Here is a 17889-nt window from a genome sequence, read left to right on the forward strand (position 1 = left end):
TTGAACAGCCCTACCCTCAACAGTGATGGGTCGTTCGCTTATATTTAAATCAGTTAGATGTAAAAGAAGAAGAAGTGGTCGACAGTGCAGTAAAAACAATGAGGGCGCGTGGAGCACGCACGGATCAACGTGACTGTAATTTAAACATCAGCCGCGGCTCTGATTGGCCGACGCCTCCTGTCACTCAAACACACCGCGGTTTCATTGGAGTGAATCGTGTTTAGAAACATGTGACGCAGCCCATTGGTTCGAACGCATGTCAGTCACCGCATTCCCGCCGCTGATTGGCTGCTTGAAAACAGATGGGCGGTGCGAACCCGGAAGTAGATATTTCCTGGTTCTGTCACATCTGCGAAGCGAATCCTTTTATTTTCTGCGTTTCTTCTTCATAAATTCCCGCTAAAGCCTCACGTTTACCGAAGGAGCCGGACTCGTTTCCCCCCCTGTGGCTCCAGTTTAGACCCCGGACAGTTTAATGTTGGGATCGGCGCGGGTTTGGTCGCGCGTGTAGCCTGTTTGCGTGTGTTTTCGCGGAGCTAGCTTCTCCTCCTCGTCCTCCTGTTGTTGTCGGAGCTCCGTGAACATGAGCGCGGACCTTCTGTCGGACCTGGACACCCGCTTCTTCGCCGATAACCTCCTGACCAGCGAGGACTGGGGTGAGTTTGTGTCTGGAGACGGAACAGAGGAGGATGAAGGTGTATTTTTAGCCTCTCGATGCTAACTAGCTTCAGCAGCTGCAGCTTCTCTCCCTCCCCCGCGTCCGTGTCGACCTGAAAACGGCACAATAACGTCTGATACAGTGTTTACATTTAGTTTATGTCCTTTCACCTCTTAACCCCCGCCTGAACCGAGCACAATCTAACAGCTAATGGAAAAAACGTCATGATAGAGACGAAAACAAGGATGAAAATACGACAAAAACTCACCAAAAAAGTGGCAAAAGGGCGACAAAACAAGGCGTTACACGGGCCTGTAATAATATAAAGTAAGTAAAGTTCAGTTGGTCCAAGACATGGAAAATACAGACTGTATTCTGTCACAATGTTTTTATTTATGACAATTATCACACAAAAAATCCCCCCCCTTTTTGTTGCACTAAAATATGATTCTATGAACATGAAAGGCTTTAACCTCTTACCACCCGCCTGAACCGAATGCCTTCTGTCCGCTTTGGCCATTATATCGGTCATTTGAAAGCTAAGACCCACAAAACGGATCTTTTTCCTCGCGTTGTTGCTGTGTTGTGTCACCTTTTGTATGTTTTTTTGTTTTGTTTAGAGCTTAGAGTTTTTGTAATTTTTTTGCTGAATTTTTGTCAGATTTTTTTGACATTTTAGTTGAATTTTTGTCACATTTTTGTTGAATTTTTGTCACATTTTTGTTGAATTTTTGACACATTTTTGTAGAATTTTTGACACATTTTTGTTGAATTTTTGACATTTTTTTGTTAAATTTTTGTTGAATTTTTGTCATTTTTTTTGTCACATTTTTGTTGAATTTTTGTCACATTTTTGTTGAATTTTAGTCACATTTTTGTTGAATTTTAGTTGAATTTTTGTCACATTTTTGTTGAATTTTTGACATTTTTTTGTCACATTTTTGTAGAATTTTTGTCATTTTTTTTGTTGAATTTTGGTTGAATTTTTGTCACATTTTTGTTGAATTTTTGACACATTTTTGTCATTTTTTGATTGAATTTTTTTTACTTTTTGTTGAATTTTTGTCACTTTTTTTGGTTGAATTTTAGTTGAATTTTTGTCACATTTTTGCTGAATTTTTGTCACTTTTTTGTTGAATTTTTGTCACATTTTTGTCACATTTTAGTTGAATTTTTGTCACATTTTAGTTGAATTTTTGTCACATTTTTGTTGAATTTTTGACACATTTTTGTTGAATTTTTGTCATTTTTTTTGTCACATTTTTGTTGAATTTTTGTCACATTTTTGCTGAATTTTTGTCACTTTTTTGTTGAATTTTTGTCACATTTTAGTTGAATTTTTGTCACATTTTTGTCACATTTTAGTTGAATTTTTGTCACATTTTAGTTGAATTTTTGTCACATTTTTGTTGAATTTTTGTCACATTTTTGTTGAATTTTTGACACATTTTTGTTGAATTTTTGTCATTTTTTTTGTCACATTTTTGTTGAATTTTTGTCACATTTTTGTTGAATTTTTGTCACATTTTTGTTGAATTTTTGTCACATTTTTGTTGAATTTTTGACACTTTTGTTGAATTTTTGTCACATTTTTGTTGAATTTTAGACACATTTTTGTTGAATTTTAGTTGAATTTTTGTCACTTTTTTTTTTAGTTTTTGTCACATCTTTGTTGCGTTTACATCCTTGTTTCCTTCTCATTATTTGTGGCTGTTTTGGTGCTTTTTTACCCAAGAAGCTTTTTGATTAGGGTAAAGCCAAACTGGAGAAAACGGGATCCGTTCAGGCGGGAGTTAAGAGGTTAAAGGAAGTTTCTTGGTTGTGTTTTTTTTCCACTTAATTATTAATTTGAGCAGAAAAGTCCCCCACAGAAGAAAGAGAAACAAAACACAAGATTGTAGAAGAAGTTCAAAGCACTTTAACCCACAACGTTCAGCTCAGCTCCTGCAGCAGCAATTCTTTTCTTTATAATGTTGTTACTAAACTATTAAATGCGATGTGAATGTCGTCTGTGACCCGCACACATGTTTAATATCACCCGTTTCCACTGAACCTGGTGTGAAAGTCATTTGTTTCTGATGCAAATGTGCACATGTGTTAAAGTTTAACTGTGAGGACGTCACGGGTTCGACCACAGGCGCTTTGGCCCTTTATGATTCAGCACAAACCGTCAGCGAGCGAAGTCTGTCAGAGAAACACACCAGAAATAACATGTTTCTGGGACTTCCTGGAGAAACATGTAAAAATGTGCAGCAAGTGACTATATTTATATCTTTCTCTGTCGCTGATAAAGACCCTGAACAAACGACAAAAGGGCAGAAAAAACTACATTATTTTCCCCATTTTTTAATTTACCTCCACCATTTTTCACCCAATTTTGACTGTTAGTCTTTTAATAACCTCTGACCCCCACCTGGACCGAGCGCATTTCCTCCAGTTCCTAAATCTATAAAGCTTCTTCAGCAAAGAGGAAGAAAAAACAACAAAAGAGCAACAAAAACACAACAAACAAGCGACAAGACTTTTCCCCATTAAACGCTCGTATTGGCTGTGAACTCTCCAGTCCAGAAGCTTTTAGATTTGGGTAAAGCTGAACTGGAGGCGGAGGGTAAGAGGTTTATTTTAGCGTCGTTTTAGTCGACTTTGTCATATTTGTTATAATCTTATTTACTCTCGTTCCTCTGCTTTGTTTGTTCTCAACGTGATGTAAACAAGGACGAAAAAATACAAACATGTTTAACCCCTTAACTCCCGCCTGAACCGAGAGCATTTTCTCCAGTTTGGCTTTACCCCAATCCAAAAGCTTCTGGAAAAAAGGTGTGAAAATAGCGACAGAACTGAGACGAAAACAATGATGGAAATGTGACAAAAAAGTGAGAAAACTTTGACAAAAAAACTAACAGAAAATGGACAAAAAATGGACAAAAATGTAGCAAAAAAAATGATGAAAAATTGACAAAATTGATGAAAAAATGATGAAAAAAATGATAAAAAATTAACAAAAAATGATGAAAAAATCAACAAAAAAATGATGAAAAAGTGGCAAAAATGTCACAAAAAATTGACTAAATGATGAACCTGTGACAAAAAGTGACAAAAAATGTACTATTCGACAAAAAAAATTACAAAAAAGTAACAAAAATGAGTTGAAACCCCCCCCAAAAAATGATGGAAATAAAATCTGATGACGTGAGGAAAAAGATCCATTTAGTTTTGTAGGTCTTTCAAATGAGGCGTTACACTGGCCTACAGGATTTGGGTAAAGCTGAACTGGAGAAAATGCTCTCGGTTCAGGCGGGAGTTAAAGAGGTTAAGTGGTGTTAGCCCGCAGTTAGCTTCACCCGTTAGCCTGTTAGCTTCTTCTTCGTGATTCCATTAGTGTGTATTGGTGACTCCGGTCCGGTGGCAGCGAAGTTGCAAACATGGGTTTCTGGCCTGAGACACCAGGGGGCGATGAAAGACCCCCCAGTCCTCCCATTAACACCTGTATCTCCCCCACAGGGACGACGGGGAGGGTTTATTCAGGTAAACGTTACTGAGTGCTGCTTTAAGTCCTGACCTGACAGATAAACACAGGTTTGTTTCTCACGGACGTCAGAACCGGATCATTTCAAACCGGATCGGGCTGTAAGAGACACCGGCCTTTGTCCCGCGGCCTCAGACTCAGGTGTCAGTGCAGGCGGGAGAGTTCATCTGATACAGAAGACGGAGACTCTGGAGGAAATGATTTAACCCCTTAACTCCCGCCTGAGCCGAGCACAGTTTCTCCAGTTTGGCTTTACCCCAATCCAAAAGCTTCTGGACAAAAGCTGTGAAAATAGCAACAAAACTGAGATGAAAACAATGATGGAAATGTGACAAAAAAGTGAGAAAACATTGAAAAAAGTGACAAAAAATGGATGAAAAAATGACAAAAATGTGACAAAAAAAAGACAAAAAAAAGACAAAAAAATGACAAAAAAATGACAAAAAATGCCAAAAAAATGACCAAAATTTGACAAAAAAATGACTAAAAATGCCAAAAAAATGACCAAAATTTGACAAAAAAATGACAAAAAAATGACAAAAAATTGACAAAAAATGCCAAAAAAATGACCAAAATTTGACAAAAATATGACAAATAACAAAAAATGACTAAAAATTGACCAAAAAAATGACAAATTTGACAAAAAATGACAAAAAAATGACAAAAAATGACAAAAAAATGACAAAAATTTGACAAAAAAATGATAAATTTGACAAAAAATGACAAAAAATTGACAAAAAATTGACAAAAAATGCCAAAAAAATGACCAAAATTTGACAAAAAAATGATAAATTTGACAAAAAATGACAAAAAATTGACAAAAAATTGACAAAAAAATTACAAAAAAATGACAAAAAATTGACAAAAAAAATACCAAAAATTGACAAAAATTGACCAAAAAATGACAAAAAAAATTACAAAAATGTAACAAAAATTTGACAAAAAATGACAAAAAAGTGACAAATGAGTTGAATACTAAAAAATAATGGGAAAAAAAATGTGCTGACGTGAGGAAAAAGCTCCTCTCGGTTCAGGCGGGAGTTAAGGGGTTAAGACTGAAACCACTAATCGATTGATTGAAATAGAGCAAAAATGACCTGAAAATGTTGTCATTTTGCTGGAAATCTGCTTTGATTGTAAAGTCAGGGTCTGTAGTGTTTTGTATGTTTTAAATTTCATAAATATCCCTCTGTGTCTCGTCCAATCAGAAGCAGAATCAGCACAAAGAGCCTCCAGCAAACAAACACTTTAAGTTTGCTCCATGAACATGTCTTCAAGTTTGAAAAAAAATGAATAAATACAGTTTTCATCCACCTTTCAGAGCCCAGCGATAATTCGATGAATCGTTGCAGCCCCAAAAAGGAGAGTCTGAGCCGGACATAATGAGCCACGGCTTCAGCTGCAGCTTTCCCGTTTCCCTCCTTGTTTGTGATGAATTTGCTGGAACATACACTTTGTTCTATGTTTTGTATTCTTTGGAATGAGCTTTTAGGTTTGGCTTCCTCTGATTCCTCTGGTGTTCCTCTGCAGATGCCTGTCTGTACCAGTTCGAGAACATGGAGGAGGGAGACGACTGCAGCCCCGAGCTCCGCTACGACGCCGAGGTGGGACTCACACTCCTCCCACATTTATCTAAGACCTGACGAGTTTCCTCCTTCACTGTCAGAGCAAAAACAGCACAGACTCTCTCTTTACCAGGTCTATTCTCTGAGATCTGTCCAGGAAGTGACTCCAACACACTCATTCATTCACAAATACTGACACGTAAAGACGCTGTAATCCAAATATGGTCATTTCCTGTGTGGGACACTTTGGATCATTGTGATTCCCGACACTTTGAACCAAAACTAAATCCAGTGAAAATAGGGCTGTGCAATTAATAGAAACTCGATTACGATTTCGATTACAACAGTAAACGATTACAAAATTAGCATAATCGCAAAAAATCGATTATAATTTTATTTTTTTATTTTATTTTTTTTCACATTTTTTTCCTAATTTTTAATTTTGGGATTTTTGTCACTTTTTTGATGGATTTTTGTCATTTTTTTGATGGATTTTTGTCATTTTTTTGCTGGATTTTTGTCTTTTTTTGGTGGATTTTTGTCACTTTTTTGATGGATTTTTGTAATTTTTTTGATGGATTTTTGTCATTTTTTTGATGGATTTTTTTCACTTTTTTGCTGGATTTTTGTCACTTTTTTGATGGATTTTTGTCACTTTTTTGATGGATTTTTGTCACTTTTTTGCTGGATTTTTGTAATTTTTTTGATGGATTTTTGTCACTTTTTTGATGGATTTTTGTCACTTTTTTGATGGATTTTTGTCTTTTTTTGATGGATTTTTGTCACTTTTTTGATGGATTTTTGTCACTTTTTTGATGGATTTTTGTCACTTTTTTGATGGATTTTTGTCACTTTTTTGATGAATTTTTGTCGTTTTTTTTGCTGGATTTTTGTCATTTTTTTAATGGATTTTTGTCACTTTTTTGATGGATTTTTGTCACTTTTTTGCTGGATTTTTGTCATTTTTTTGATGGATTTTTGTCGTTTTTTTGCTGGATTTTTGTCACTTTTTTGATGGATTTTTGTCACTTTTTTGCTGGATTTTTGTCATTTTTTTGATGGATTTTTGTCGTTTTTTTGCTGGATTTTTGTCACTTTTTTGCTGGATTTTTGTCACTTTTTTGATGGATTTTTGTCACTTTTTTGATGGATTTTTGTCTTTTTTTGATGGATTTTTGTCACTTTTTTGATGGATTTTTGTCACTTTTTTTGCTGGATTTTTGTCACTTTTTTGCTGGATTTTTGTCACTTTTTTGATGGATTTTTTTTAAAGGCAACAAATAATTGTTTGAATAATCGTGATTTCAATTATGACAAAAATAATCGTGATTATTATTTTTTCAATAATCGAGCAGCCCTAAGTAAACATATTTTTACATTTGTTTGTGTTTTTTTGTTCCAGTTCGACCACGACCTGGTGCTGACCCTTGACCCCGACAGCCGAGCGTCTCCATGGCGACAGCTGGACGACAATCTGCTGACAGGTACACGCTCTGCACCAGCGCACGCCGGGTTAGGGATGGGTCACTCACTGCTGCCCCCTCAGGTCGGACGTGTAACTGCAGCCTCTGTCGTGGTGAACAGGCCTGAGCTCATTCATTAGGACATGGCTGAACGTGTAGGGGAGGAAATACTTCATATTAGCATTAACCTCTTAAGCACGGTTTCTCCAGTTTGGCTTTACCCCCATTTATTCACACGGAAAAATGACAAAAATGTGACAAAAAAATGACAAAAATGTGACAAAAAAATGACAAAAACTTGATAAAAATGTGACAAAAAAATGACAAAAATGTGACAAAAAAATGACAAAAAATGTGACAAAAATGTGACAAAAAAATGACAAAAAATGACAAAAACTTGATAAAAAATGTGACAAAAAAATGACAAAAATTGATAAAAAATGTGATAAAAAAATGACAAAAATGTGACAAAAAAGTTACAAAAATGAGTTGAATCCCCAACAAAAAAATGATGGTAAAAAAATCTGATGACGTGAGGAAAAAGATTCTCTCGGCTCAGGCGGGAGTTAAGAGGTTAACCCCTTAACTCCCGCCTGAACGGACCCCATTTTCTCCAGTTTGACTTAACCCTAATCAAAAAGCTTCTTGGGGAAAGAAGCACCAAAACAGCCACAAAAAATGAGAAGAAAACAAGGATGTAAACGCAACTAAAATGTGACAAAAATTCAACAAAAATGTGACAAAATTTCAACAAAAATGTGACAAAAAAAACATACAAAAGGAGACAACACAGCAACAACGCGAGGAAAAAGATCTGTTTTGTGAGTCTTAGCTTTCAAATGAGGTGTTACACAGGCCTATAGCCAAAGAGGACACAATGCATTCGGTTTAGGCGGGTGGTAAGAGGTTAAACTGCGTATAGTCCCTTTAACGATACCGGCGCCTTAACGGGACTTTTTCCCAGGTTAGTGTGATTGAATTAACCTTCTTCACCCCCACCTGAACCGAGAAGGCAAGGCAAGGCAAGGCAAGTTTATTTGTAGAACACAATTCATACACAAGGCAACTCAAAGTGCTTCACAGTTGCATAAATACAAGAAAACAAATAGAATCAATAAAAACATCAACATAAAATTAATCAATGACAGTAAAAGGCGAGAGTGCAGATAAAATACTTTCAGTCATATCCTCAGATAAAAAGAACTGTTTTCAGCCTGGATTTGAACATTGTCAGAGTTGAGGCCTGTCTCACATCCTCGTGAAGACTGTTCCAGATTTTAGCTGCATGAAACTGGAGAACATTTTCTCCAGTTTGGCTTTACCCCAATCCAAAAGCTTCTGGAAAAAAGCTGTGAAAATGGCAACAAAACTGAGACGAAAACAGTGATGGAAATGTGACTAAAAAGTGAGAAAACATTGACAAAAAATTGACAAAAAAATGACGAAAAAAGTTACAAAAATGAGTTGAATACCCACAAAAAAAAGTGGAAAAACAATCTGATGCCGTGAGGAAAAAGATCCTCTCGGTTCAGGCGGGAGTTAAGAGGTTAAAGGAGAAACATATATTACTTTATCTGACTAAAACTTATTATTAAAGATGGTGGAAATTCTGTTGTGCTTTTTTTAGGACGTCCTGAAGTAAACAGTTTTTATACCCATGTTATTTTAACCTCAAACAAGCACGTTTTCTCCAGTTCCACTTTACCCAAATGTAAAAGCTTCTTGAAAAAAAGGAGAGGAAAACAAAGAGAAAAAAATAAGCAATAAAAGAGCAACAAAAATGACCAAAAAAAAGCAATGAAAGTGCAGTGAAGACAGAACAGAAAAGTGATCATTTTTGCGGCTCTTTTCTCATTGCTGCACTTTCGTTGATTTTTTTTTAAATTTCCCTCCTCGGTTTCATATTTGGGTAAAGCCAAACTGGAGAAAATGTGCTCGGTTCAGGTGGGAGTTAAGAGGTTAAAGCTGCTGCAGGTCAGATATTCCGCCTGGAGAGAAAAGCACAATAATGAGGCACATAAAGAACTCGAGTGTTCCGATACTGCCCTCTAGTGGAGCTCTACGGTCGGTACCGAGCAGCTGCTGTTTAACCCAGCCTCCAGCCACAAGATGGCGCCAGAGCTGCACGACTGTGACGAAAAGCCTCATTATTAGTGATGTTTCCTGTTTGCTCTGCAGGTGAAGCTCCGGTGATGAAGAGTGAGATGACCATCGCTCAGCCGCTGCCCGTGGAGATGTGTACGCTCTCTTTAAACACGCTTATAAACATGTATGTGTAAATGCTCAGTGACGTGCGTTTCAGTGTTTCAGGTGAAGACGGAGCCGCCCTCGCCCTCGTCCTCGCCGCAGTCACCGCCCCCGTCTCCAGATCCTCAGGTAAAATCCTCCTGGAAACGCCAATCACAATATCTTAAAAATCACACAGAAGAATTAAAGTGTTCATAGATTTACATATGATTTTACATTTTAACCCCTTAACTCCCGCCTGAACCCAGCACATTTTCTCCAGTTTGGCTTTACCCCAATCCAAAAGCTTCTGGAAAAAAGCAACAAAACTGAGATGAAAACAATGATGGAAATGTGACGAAAAAGTGTTAAAACATTGACAAAAAAGTGGAAAAAATGTCACAAAAATGTCACAAGAAATTGGCAAAAAATGGACGAAAAAATGACAAAAATGACAAAAAAAATGGGACGAAAATGTGATAAAAATTTGACAAAGAAATTGAAAAAATGTGACAAAAATGTGATGAAAATTTGACAAAAAATGTGACAAAAAATTACAAAAATGTGATAAAAATTTGACAAAAATATTGAAAAAATGTGTTAAAAAAATGAAAATAAAATTACAAAAAATGACCAAAAAATTACAAAAATGTGACAAAAATGTGATGAAAATTTGACAAAAAAATTGCAAAAAATTGACAAAAAAATCCCCAAAATGTGACAAAATGTGACAAAAAATTACAACAAAATGACAAAATGAGATTAAAATTTGACAAAAATATTGAAAAAATGTGATAAAAAATGAAAAAAAAATCACAAAAAAAATTGACAAAAAAATCACAAAAATGTGATACAAAATTACAACAAAATTACAAAAATGAGATTAAAAAATGACAAATGTGACAAAAAAGTTACAAAAACGAGTTGGTCATCCAAAAAAAAATTATGGAAAAGAAATCTGATGACGTGAGGAAAAAGATCCTCTCGGTTCAGGCGGGAGTTAAGAGGTTAACTACAGGTTAAGATGGAATAAGTCATTTTATTCATAAAAATGGTCAGAATGTCGAATATTTTCAGCTAAATCTAAATAATGTTCAGGTCCAGGTTTAAATGTGTGGTTTGTTCTGTGACAGACAGGAGGCGCTGTTTCCTAAATAACCCTGACTCTGTCTTCATCATTTTTTGTAAATTTTTTGCCACTTTTTCATATGTTTTTGTCACATTTTTTTCAATTTTTTGTCATTTTTTCCTAATTTTTTTAATCAATTTTTCTGACACTATTGCCACTTTTTCATATTTTGTTGTACATTTTTTGTCATTTTATTTGTCATTTTTTAGCCACTTTTTCATATTTTTTGGTCACATTTTTGTCACATTTTTGTCAATTTTTTGTCACATTTTTGTCATTTTTTTGTCAATTTTTCATAATTTTTTTGATCAATTTTTGTGACATTTTTGCCACTTTTTCATATTTTGTTATAAATTTTTTGTAAATTTTTTGTCATTTTTTTTGGTCATTTTTTTGGTCATTTTTTTGATCAATTTTTCTAACATTTTTGTCACTTTTTCATATTTTTTGTCAGTTTTGTCACATTTTTGTCAATTTTTTGTCATTTTTTCCTAATTTAATGATCAATTTTTCTGACATTTTTGTCATTAAATAACCTTGTGTCTGTTCCTGTAGGGAGCGCTGTTTCCTAAATAACCCTGACTCTCTGTAGGGGGCGCTGTTTCCTAAATAACCCTGACTCTCTGTAGGAGGCGCTGTTCCCTATATAACCCTGACTCTCCCTCACAGATGCAGGTGAAGGCGGAGAACCCGCCCACTCCCCCGTACATGTTCGGGGACGTCCTGTCTCCGCCTCTGGGGTCTCTGGAGGTCACGGTGGCCACGACGGCGGTCACTCAGCAGGCCCCGGTCCAGACGATCCCGGCCGCTCTCCAGCCCCCCCTGCAGGCCATCGCGCTGCAGACCCAGAGCACGGTCGTGTCCAGCTCGTCGTGCGCCAAGAGCAGGTGTAAACTCCCTCTGCAGCCGCGCCCCGTCTGCGTGAGCGCCCTGTCCCCCCAGGCCCCGCCCACCGCCACCGGGACGCTGCTGCTGCAGGGGCTGGAGCCGGGACGCCCAGGTAACGAGCTCCAGAGTCGTGCTCAGTGGCCCTTTGGTACAGGACGCTCTAACCCTCTCCTCTCTCAGTCGTCCTCTCCCAGTCGCTGTGTCTGTCTCCGCCCGCCGCCGCCGCCATCGTCAAAGTGGAACCCGTTTCTCCCAGCATGCCTCAGTGCGGCGCCCCCACGGCTCCGCCCGCCAAGCCCATCGTCCCGGCGACGCCCAGTCTGCCCGGCAACAGCGGCAACGACATCGACGTGAGTTTCTCGCATCGTTACTCACTTTCAGCGCTCAAATGTCCCTCATTAACCTCTTAACTCTCACCATCTTTTTTTGTTGGGTATTCAACTCCTTTTTGTAACTTTTTTGTCATTTTTTTCATCCATTTTTTATCACATTTTTGTCACATTTTTGTCATTTTTTGTCATTTTTTGTTTCATTTTTCGTCAATTTTTTATCACATTTTTGTCCATTTTTTGTCACTTTTTTTCTTCATTTTTCTTCATTTTTTTATCACATTTTTTGTCACATTTTTTTGTCCATTTTTTGTCACATTTTATCACATTTTTTGTCTTTTTTTTTTTTGTCAATTTTTTTTGTCTATTTTTTCATTTTTCGTCAATTTTTTATCACATTTTTGTCAATTTTTTGTCTTTTATTCATTTTTCGTCAATTTTTTGTCACATTTTGTCATTTTTTCATCCATTTTTTATCACATTTTTGTCACATTTTTTTTTTTTTTTTTTTCCATTTTTCGTCAATTTTTTATCACATTTTTGTCCAATTTTTGTCATTTTTTTGGTCATTTTTTTGTCATTTTTTTGTCCGATTTTTGTCATTTTTTGTCTCATTTTTTTTAATTCATTTTTCCTCAATTTTTTTGTCTTTTTTATCACATTTATGTCATTTTTTTGTCACATTTTCTCATTTTTTGTCACTTTTTTCATTTTTTAAATTTTTTGTAATTTTTTGCTACATTTTGGTCATTTTTTTTTTGGTCAATTTTTTGTCAAATTTTTAGTCACATTTCAATCATTGTTTTCGTCTCAGTTTTGTCGCTATTTTCACACCTTTTTTCCAGAAGCTTTTGGATTGGGGTAAAGCCAAACTGGAGAAAATGTGCTCGGTTCAGGCGGGAGTTAAGGGGTTAATCCACTACGGCGCCCGCAGCTATTGTTCTGACTCCCCTTAGAGCGCCCTCTGCTGGTGCGGTGGTGCAATCGACCACATAAACCTTAAACCCGTGTCTCTTCTGCAGATGAAGGTGCTGAAGCGGCAGCAGCGAATGATCAAGAACCGCGAGTCTGCGTGTCAGTCCCGGAGGAAGAAGAAGGAGTACGTGCAGAACCTGGAGGCGGCGCTACGGGAGGCGCAGCAGGAGGTCGAGCGGCTGCGGAGGGAGAACCAGCAGCTGAGGGAGCGCCTCACCAGCACTCAGGTCCGACTAGAACACTAAAGTATCGAATCATCAACACTCAGGTCTGACTAAAACACTAAAGTATCGAATCACCAACACTCAGGTCTGACTAAAACACTAAAGTATCGAATCACCAACACTCAGGTCTGACTAAAACACTAAAGTATCGAATCACCAACACTCAGGTCTGACTAAAACACTAAAGTATCGAATCACCAACACTCAGGTCTGACTAAAACACTAAAGTATCGAATCATCAACACTCAGGTCTGACTAAAACATTAAAGTATCGAATCATCAACACTCAGGTCTGACTAAAACACTAAAGTATCGAATCACCAACACTCAGGTCCGACTAAAACACTAAAGTATCGAATCACCAACACTCAGGTCCGACTAAAACACTAAAGTATCGAATCATCAACACTCAAGTCTGACTAAAACACTAAAGTATCGAATCATCAACACTCAGGTCCGACTAAAACACTAAAGTATCGAATCATCAACACTCAGGTCTGACTAAAACACTAAAGTATCGAATCACCAACACTCAGGTCTGACTAAAACACTAAAGTATCGAATCATCAACACTCAGGTCTGACTAAAACACTAAAGTATCGAATATATTTTTTGTCACATTTTTATCACATTTTTGTCTTTTTTTGTCATTTTTTGTCACATTTTTTTGTCACATTTTTGTTTCATTTTTTGTCAATTTTATGATTTATTTGTAATTTTTTGCTACATTTTTGTCAAAATTTCATAAATTTTTTGTCTTTTTTTTATTCTTATTTTTTTGTCTTTTGTCACATTTTTGTCATTTTTGTCAAATTTTTATCACATTTTTGTCTTTTTTTTCATTTTTTTTCGATTTTGTCTTTTTTTTTGTGTCATTTTTTTATGTTTTTTTTGTAATTTTTTGCCACATTTTTGTTACATTTTTTTCATTATTTATTTTTTCATTTTTTTGTCTTTTTGTCACATTTCTATATCGAATCATCGACACTCAGGTCTGACTAAAACACTAAAGTATTGAATCATCAACACTCAGGTCTGACTAAAACACTAAAGTATCGAATCATCAACACTCAGGTCCGACTAAAACACTAAAGTATTGAATCATCAACACTCAGGTCTGACTAAAACACTAAAGTATTGAATCATCAACACTCAGGTCTGACTAAAACACTAAAGTATCGAATCATCAACACTCAGGTCTGACTAAAACGCTAAAGTATCGAATCATCAACACTCAGGTCAGACTAAAACACTAAAGTATCGAATCATCAACACTCAGGTCCGACTAAAACACTAAAGTATCGAATATATTTTTTGTCACATTTTTATCACATTTTTGTCTTTTTTTGTCATTTTTTGTCACATTTTTTTGTCACATTTTTGTTTCATTTTTTGTCAATTTTATGATTTATTTGTAATTTTTTGCTACATTTTTGTCAAAATTTCATAAATTTTTTGTCTTTTTTTTATTCTTATTTTTTTGTCTTTTGTCACATTTTTGTCATTTTTGTCAAATTTTTATCACATTTTTGTCTTTTTTTTTCATTTTTTTTCGATTTTGTCTTTTTTTTTGTGTCATTTTTTTATGTTTTTTTTGTAATTTTTTGCCACATTTTTGTTACATTTTTTTCATTATTATTTATTTTTTCATTTTTTTGTCTTTTTGTCACATTTCTATATCGAATCATCGACACTCAGGTCTGACTAAAACACTAAAGTATCGAATCATCAACACTCAGGTCCGACTAAAACACTAAAGTATTGAATCATCAACACTCAGGTCTGACTAAAACACTAAAGTATCGAATCACCAACACTCAGGTCTGACTAAAACACTAAAGTATCGAATCACCAGCACTCAGGTCCGACTAAAACACTAAAGTATCGAATCATCAACACTCAGGTCCGACTAAAACACTAAAGTATCGAATCACCAACACTCAGGTCCGACTAAAACACTAAAGTATCGAATCATCAACACTCAGGTCTGACTAAAACACTAAAGTATCGAATCATCAACACTCAGGTCTGACTAAAACACTAAAGTATCGAATCATCAACACTCAGGTCCGACTAAAACACTAAAGTATCGAATCATCAACACTCAGGTCTGACTAAAACACTAAAGTATCGAATCATCAACACTCAGGTCTGACTAAAACACTAAAGTATCGAATCATCAACATTCAGGTCTGACTAAAACACTAAAGTATCGAATCATCAACACTCAAGTCTGACTAAAACACTAAAGTATCGAATATATTTTTTGTCACATTTTTGTCTTTTTTTGTCATTTTTTGGTCACATTTTTTGGTCACATTTTTTTTCCATTTTTTGTCAATTTTATGAATTTTTGGTAATTTTTTGCTACATTTTTGTCAAAATTTCATCAAATTTTTGTCTTTTTTTTATTCTTATTTTTTTGTCTTTTGTCACATTTTTGTCATTTTTTGTCATTTTTTTATCACATTTTTGTCTTTGTCATTTTTTTTGTCATTTTTTTGTGTGTAATTTTTTGCTACATTTTTGTCACATTTTTTTCATTATTTTTTTTCATTTTTTTGTCTTTTTGTCACATTTTTGTCATTTTTTCATAAATTTTTCATCACTTTGTCACATTTCCATATCGAATCACCAACACTCAGGTCCGACTAAAACACTAAAGTATCGAATCACCAACACTCAGGTCCGACTAAAACACTAAAGTATCGAATCATCAACACTAAGGTCTGACTAAAACACTAAAGTATCGAATCATCAACACTAAGGTCTGACTAAAACACTAAAGTATCGAATCATCAACACTAAGGTCTGACTAAAACACTAAAGTATCGAATCATCAACACTCAGGTCTGACTAAAACACTAAAGTATCGAATCATCAACACTCTGGTCCGACTAAAACACTAAAGTATCGAATCATCAACACTCAGGTCTGACTAAAACACTAAAGTATCGAATCATCAACACTCAGGTCTGACTAAAACACTAAAGTATCGAATCATCAACACTCAGGTCTGACTAAAACACTAAAGTATCGAATCATCAACACTCAAGTCTGACTAAAACACTAAAGTATCGAATCACCAACACTCAGGTCTGACTAAAACACTAAAGTATCGAATCATCAACATTCAGCTCTGACTAAAACACTAAAGTATCGAATCACCAACACTCAGGTCTGACTAAAACACTAAAGTATCGAATCATCAACACTCAGGTCCGACTAAAACACTAAAGTATCGAATCATCAACACTCAGGTCCGACTAAAACACTAAAGTATCGAATCACCAACACTCAGGTCTGACTAAAACACTAAAGTATCGAATCATCAACATTCAGCTCTGACTAAAACACTAAAGTATCGAATCATCAACACTCAGGTCCGACTAAAACACTAAAGTATCGAATATATTTTTATATCTTTTTTTGTCATTTTTTTGTCAAATTTTTATCACATTTTTTGTCTTTTTTGTCATTTTTTGTCATTTTTTTATTTTATTTTTTTATTTTTTGTTAATTTGTATAATTTTTTTGTCATTTTTTGCTACATTTTTGTCAAATTTTCATCTAATTTTTATTTATTTTTTTTTTTTTGTCTTTTTGTCACATTTTTGTCATTTTTTCATAAATTCACATTTCCATATCGAATCATCAACACTCAGGTCTGACTAAAACACTAAAGTATCGAATCATCAACACTCAGGTCTGACTAAAACACTAAAGTATCGAATCATCAACACTCAGGTCTGACTAAAACACTGAAGTATCAAATCACCAACACTCAGGTCCGACTAAAACACTAAAGTATCGAATCATCAACACTCAGGTCCGACTAAAACACTAAAGTATCGAATCACCAACACTCAGGTCTGACTAAAACACTAAAGTATCGAATCATCAACATTCAGCTCTGACTAAAACACTAAAGTATCGAATCATCAACACTCAGGTCCGACTAAAACACTAAAGTATCGAATATATTTTTATATCTTTTTTTGTCATTTTTTTGTCAAATTTTTATCACATTTTTTGTCTTTTTTGTCATTTTTTTGTCATTTTTTTATTTTATTTTTTTATTTTTTGTTAATTTGTATAATTTTTTTGTCATTTTTTGCTACATTTTTGTCAAATTTTCATCTAATTTTTTTTTTTTTTTTTTTTTGTTGTCTTTTTGTCACATTTTTGTCATTTTTTCATAAATTCACATTTCCATATCGAATCATCAACACTCAGGTCTGACTAAAACACTAAAGTATCGAATCATCAACACTCAGGTCTGACTAAAACACTAAAGTATCGAATCATCAACACTCAGGTCTGACTAAAACACTGAAGTATCAAATCACCAACACTCAGGTCCGACTAAAACACTAAAGTATCGAATCATCAACACTCAGGTCTGACTAAAACACTAAAGTATCGAATCATCAACACTCAGGTCTGACTAAAACACTAAAGTATCGAATCATCAACACTCAGGTCGGACTAAAACACTAAAGTATCGAATCATCAACACTCAGGTGTGACTAAAACACTAAAGTATCGAATCATCAACACTCAGGTCCGACTAAAACACTAAAGTATCGAATATATTTTTATATCTTTTTTTGTCATTTTTTTGTCAAATTTTTATCACATTTTTTGTCTTTTTTGTCATTTTTTTGTCATTTTTTTATTTTATTTTTTTATTTTTTGTTAATTTGTATAATTTTTTTGTCATTTTTTGCTACATTTTTGTCAAATTTTCATCTAATTTTTTTTTTTTTTTTTTTTTTTTGTCTTTTTGTCACATTTTTGTCATTTTTTCATAAATTCACATTTCCATATCGAATCATCAACACTCAGGTCTGACTAAAACACTAAAGTATCGAATCATCAACACTCAGGTCTGACTAAAACACTA

At 35.0% G+C, this 17889-nt stretch overlaps 1 protein-coding gene across 2 annotated transcripts in view; it reads left to right on the forward strand.

Annotated features, from left to right (window-relative positions):
* Positions 1–348: 348 nt before the first annotated feature.
* atf6b (activating transcription factor 6 beta) overlaps positions 349–17889 on the forward strand; it is a 35270-nt gene continuing 17729 nt past the window's right edge. For both annotated transcript variants that reach the window (XM_079570622.1, XM_079570623.1), the window contains exons 1-8: positions 349–656; positions 5715–5788; positions 7152–7233; positions 9391–9450; positions 9515–9588; positions 11237–11567; positions 11636–11805; positions 12807–12986. In XM_079570622.1, the coding sequence (XP_079426748.1) occupies positions 584–656; positions 5715–5788; positions 7152–7233; positions 9391–9450; positions 9515–9588; positions 11237–11567; positions 11636–11805; positions 12807–12986 (1044 nt within the window). In that variant the 5' untranslated portion in view covers positions 349–583. The remainder of the gene's footprint in view (positions 657–5714; positions 5789–7151; positions 7234–9390; positions 9451–9514; positions 9589–11236; positions 11568–11635; positions 11806–12806; positions 12987–17889) is intronic.

This window comes from Gobius niger (assembly GCF_951799975.1).
Source record: "Gobius niger genome assembly, chromosome: 14".
NCBI lineage: Eukaryota > Metazoa > Chordata > Actinopteri > Gobiiformes > Gobiidae > Gobius > Gobius niger.